Source organism: Balaenoptera physalus (genome assembly GCF_965194825.1).
Source record: "Balaenoptera physalus genome assembly, chromosome: 8".
Taxonomy (NCBI): Eukaryota; Metazoa; Chordata; class Mammalia; order Artiodactyla; family Balaenopteridae; genus Balaenoptera; species Balaenoptera physalus.
The window spans coordinates 63,452,700-63,457,223 of record NC_138887.1 but is presented as its reverse complement, the minus strand read 5'-3'; the positions used below and the strand labels follow the sequence as shown (position 1 = coordinate 63,457,223).

At 47.7% G+C, this 4,524-nt stretch overlaps 1 protein-coding gene across 1 annotated transcript in view; it reads left to right on the top strand.

Moving 5' to 3' along the window:
- The window catches only part of DLX6 (distal-less homeobox 6), a 5,462-nt gene extending 1,298 nt beyond the window's left edge, over positions 1-4,164 (top strand). The window contains exons 2-3 of the mRNA XM_082472095.1: positions 820-1,013; positions 2,820-4,164. Coding sequence (XP_082328221.1) covers positions 820-1,013; positions 2,820-3,071 — 446 coding nt within the window. The 3' untranslated portion in view covers positions 3,072-4,164. The remainder of the gene's footprint in view (positions 1-819; positions 1,014-2,819) is intronic.
- The last annotated feature ends 360 nt before the right edge of the window (positions 4,165-4,524 follow it).

Genomic DNA, 4,524 nt, shown 5'->3' with positions numbered 1-4,524 from the left:
TGTTTTGCTCCCCAGCCTAATCTGGGCGGCCAGTGGCCTACTTTGCGTGGGGCGCCCGGTGCGCTTCGGTGACCCGGGCAGAAGCTGGCGTGGCCTCCGGCTCTGGTTAAGCTGGTGACAACTGGGCTCTTTCCCGCAGGCTTTGAGGTGTCTCCCACACCCACCCCTAACTGGGCCCCCTCCCTTGGGTTTTCGATACACTGTTGGCTGCTCCTTTGTTCGTGGAGGTGAAGCCCAGGGCTCAGCACCCCTGGGGGACAAAGTTGCCGCGTGAGGCTCAGCCTGTTCGGGTGCTGGTCTGAGCGGCTCGTTGTGTTTTGTTTGGGGTTTTGATCCCTCTCAGCAGAATCATTTTTGAACACACCGAGGGATCTTGATGCAACGGGCTTGGAGCTAGTGACATCAAGCCAACTGGCCGCAAAATCACTAGGGTGGCTCAAGCACACCTTAGGGCACTGTAAAGGCAGGCTGAGGGGCCCAGCTCCGCGGAGAGAACAGCCGCCCAGCGGCGCCGCGCGCCCCAGAGAGCGGCTGGCGCCGCCTCCGCTGCGGCAGAGCTAGGCTGTTTGCCCCGGGGCCCAGGGCGCTCCCTCCGTACAGCCACCGCGCATTATTAGAGACAGTCAGGGTCGGAAAGAGGCTTTTGCAGCCGCTGGGAGCACCCGGGCACTGTGAACCCAGAGAGGTCAGGGTGGCGTGGGGACGCTTCGAGGAAACCCTTATTGGCTTTGGGAAGACTCGGCGCAGGCCAGGCCAAGCTCAGGGAGACTGCAGCAGTAGCCTCACGGGTGACCGCTCCTCTGTATCCTTTGTTTGCAGATCAACAAAAAACCACAGTGATTGAAAACGGGGAAATCAGGTTCAATGGAAAAGGGAAAAAGATTCGGAAACCTCGGACCATTTATTCCAGCCTGCAGCTCCAGGCTTTAAACCATCGCTTTCAGCAGACTCAGTACCTGGCCCTTCCCGAGAGAGCTGAACTGGCAGCTTCCTTAGGACTGACACAAACACAGGTAATTCCCGAGAAGCCCGAGTATCCCTGAAATGCTGACCCCACTTTCAGATTGGGCAGGGAGCACATCAGGAGGAACTCTTGGCCTAGTCAACCAAGGATGGAAGGAGCTTAATGACAAATGCCTTAGCTCCAGTTACGCATTTTCCCGGGACAACACAGTTTGGAATAAATGACCTGGTGTTGAATACTGGATTGGATTTGCACATCCTCCCAACCCTCGACGACCCCACCCCGGCCTAGTGTCCTTTGGCGACCAAACTGATAGTTTAATCGAGTCCTATTCCAGAGTAGAACAACACAAAAGAGAACAAGTAGGAGAAAGAGAAAAAGATGTTCAGGCCAGGAGACAGAATAAGACCCATGTTTCTTAAGGATCCTTTTGTGGGCCCTGGGACTTAATAAGGATTTCAGCTCATTGGCATTGAAAGAATTATGAAGTGAAAGGGGGGGTGTGTTAGCCAGACAGGCATAGGTTCCAATAGGATTTAGTAAGGGGACCAAGGTGCAAACTGTTCATCCTAGGATGCGTGAGGTGAGTTTTTCTGAAAATTGCCATAAACTCAGTGGTTAAATCATCCTAGTTGACTGGTTGATGCAGGCTAAGGTACCTCCCTGGATCACAGAACTTGGGAGCAATGGCAGAGCTGGAGATCAAAGAGAAACGTGCCCAAATTACAGCAGGTGAAGCCTCAGTTAAGTACAGTTGCTGAAGTTCTCCTGTCCTACTAATTTGAAAGACATATGGGGCATTTCAGACTTCACAGGAAGAGGTTTAGGCAGGTATATTAGGACCCTGGTCATAAAGCCAGGCTGCAATCACCTGTGGTTTTTGTCCTTGTCGATTAACTTAGCTGCATGGGGTGGTAGGCCTCATCTGAAATGGGTGATCTTCAGCAAGGGGACTTCAGGTTTTATGAGACTCTTGCTGGGGAGTGATTCTGTGGTGCCTTAGAACAGATGCTCCTCAAGCTCTTCTTTTCAATTCAGCCTGCTTTCTCTTGCCATGTTGCCACTGGAACTATGAAGGGATTCCTGCTACTCAGTAACTTGTATTCCTCTTGGAAAAGCAGATTCCTAAGGCTAAGTAATTTTAAAGGTAAAGGAAGCTGTACCATAGAATGTCCTTTTTCAAATACAGTAGATCTGGGATGTTAGCTTAGATATGCTCCCTTCCTAGATTCCTGGTTCGCATTTAACTTTCAGGAGCCCTTTGACTTTTAGTGACTGCACTAACAATCAAGGCCACAGTCTGACTGAGCAACACACAAAGTAGGTAATGAGTGAGGCACAATCCCTAATCCCTACAGGATTATGTCAGAAGAAAGATGCTCCATGTACAGTCTGTGGCATATGCAGTATATGCATAGGTATAGTCAAGGCATTTGGTTATAAATGTACAGGCTTTAATCTGTTCTTAGTCATTTGCTCACAGTACATGCAGAGATGCCAGACTATTTGAGGAAGTGCGTTCAGTTGGCTTTCCGTTTAAAACTACTTCTTTAGACTTTGAACCCAGCTATTTCATTCGCCTTTATTCTTGTTTTATTCTTATTTATGCTGTTGTTTCAAACCTAGGCTTGCATCTAACTGAAGAGTTACAATGACTTTAGGTATCCGGACAAGATACCAAGTAAATGGCGGGGGTGGGGTGGGGTAGGGGAGAGGGGAGCGGCTAGAAAGAGGTGGAGGAAGGCGGGGTCTTGAGGGCTTGGCGTTTGCGGGTTTGTTTTTTTTTTTTCTCCCAACTATAGGCACCGGTTCGATGTTTTTCGGGCCTAATGATCGCTGCTGCGTTTCGTTCCAGGTGAAGATATGGTTTCAGAACAAACGCTCTAAGTTTAAGAAACTGCTGAAGCAGGGCAGTAACCCGCATGAGAGCGACCCTCTCCCGGGCTCAGCGGCCCTGTCGCCGCGCTCGCCGGCGCTGCCTCCGGTGTGGGACGTTTCCGCCTCGGCCAAGGGCGTCAGTATGCCCCCCAACAGCTACATGCCCGGCTATTCGCATTGGTACTCCTCTCCACACCAGGACACGATGCAGAGACCACAGATGATGTGAGTTATCCGAGGGAAATCGATACCCTAGGGAAACGTCTGAACAAGGCAAGGAGGATCCGGGACCTGCTTGCATCTGCCAAACCGAGCCGAAGGAGCAGGCTTGGAAGGACTCTTATGTGTGGCCAGACCGTCTGGGTGTCTGCTCCCTCCCTCTCTCCTCCTCTCCCTTCCCCTCAGTCTCTCTCTTTCTCTCTCTCTCTCTCACTCTTCCTTTTTTTGCCTCCCTCCTTCCTTCCTTCCCACCTTTTTTTTTTTCATTTCCTTTCCTCATCTGCCTTTTCCCTTGAGCAGCCTCAGTAATTGATTTTGCATCTTAGAGAGAGAAGAGAGATAGAGGTAGAGAGAGAGAGAGAGAGAGAGAGAGAGGGGGACTGGTTTCTATGCCAGCACTCCTGAAACCTCTCACTGTAAGGATATTTTCCCTTACCCCTTGGGATCCAGGCTCTGAGCCTCTTTTTCTCTTTGGGAGTATCCATCAAAACGACTTTTTTTAAACAGACATTTTCCCCGACCAGAAGAATCTGTGCAAACATGGCAGCGTTTTTACTTGTTTAATGAGCTTAAGACATTACATGATGAAAGAGAAGCATTTCGGACTCCTGCATTTTTATTTACAATCCCAGACTGACGAAAGAAAGAAAGAAAGAAAGAAAGAAAAAAAAAGAAAGAAAGAAAGAGGGAGGAAGGAAGGAAGGAAGGGGAAGGAAGGAAAGAAAAAAGAAACCCTCACATAACAGCCCTACTCTAAGGAAAAATCAGCTGTAAGATTAGAACGTTGCCACAGAGGGAACGCTGCATGTTTTATCAAAATGCAATGAGCAAGAATGATGATTTAAACAAAACAAAACAAAACCACTTTTCCCCCCACCCCTACCCCCAAACCCTGAACTGGAATCAGGAAAGACAGAGGAAACAACCAAAATCACCATTCTATTGCTTTGACATCTTTACTAGGTGAATTGGTGGCATTCACTAAGCTAATAGGGACATTTATATCAAGAAACATTTCTGTATATATTGTTGAATTTTAGTTGTACATATACTTTGTATGTTTTTGTCTTCTTTCATATATGGAGTAAAAGCCACAAAACGCTGGGAGTGTCCTGTATATTTCTCTCTGTGTGTCTCTATCTCACCACCCCCTCCTCCCTCCCTCCCAGTATATTTTCTATCACTCTTAAAAGAATTCCTATTTCCTAATATGGGAAACCCTATATATAAACATCAAATGCCTGCAAAGATATCAGTTTGCAGCACTAGCCTTTGTCTTAAGTACTTTAACATTAACCATGGATGTTTTCTCAGCTTCCTTTATATATTATATTTTTATTGTAATTTCTACACATTTATCTATTTTAAAAAATCATTAGAATGATCTAACCCCAGGTTAACCTCTAGACATCCAATAGTTTCCAGTACTGACACTGAGTATTCTCCTTTCCCTTTCCTCAGCC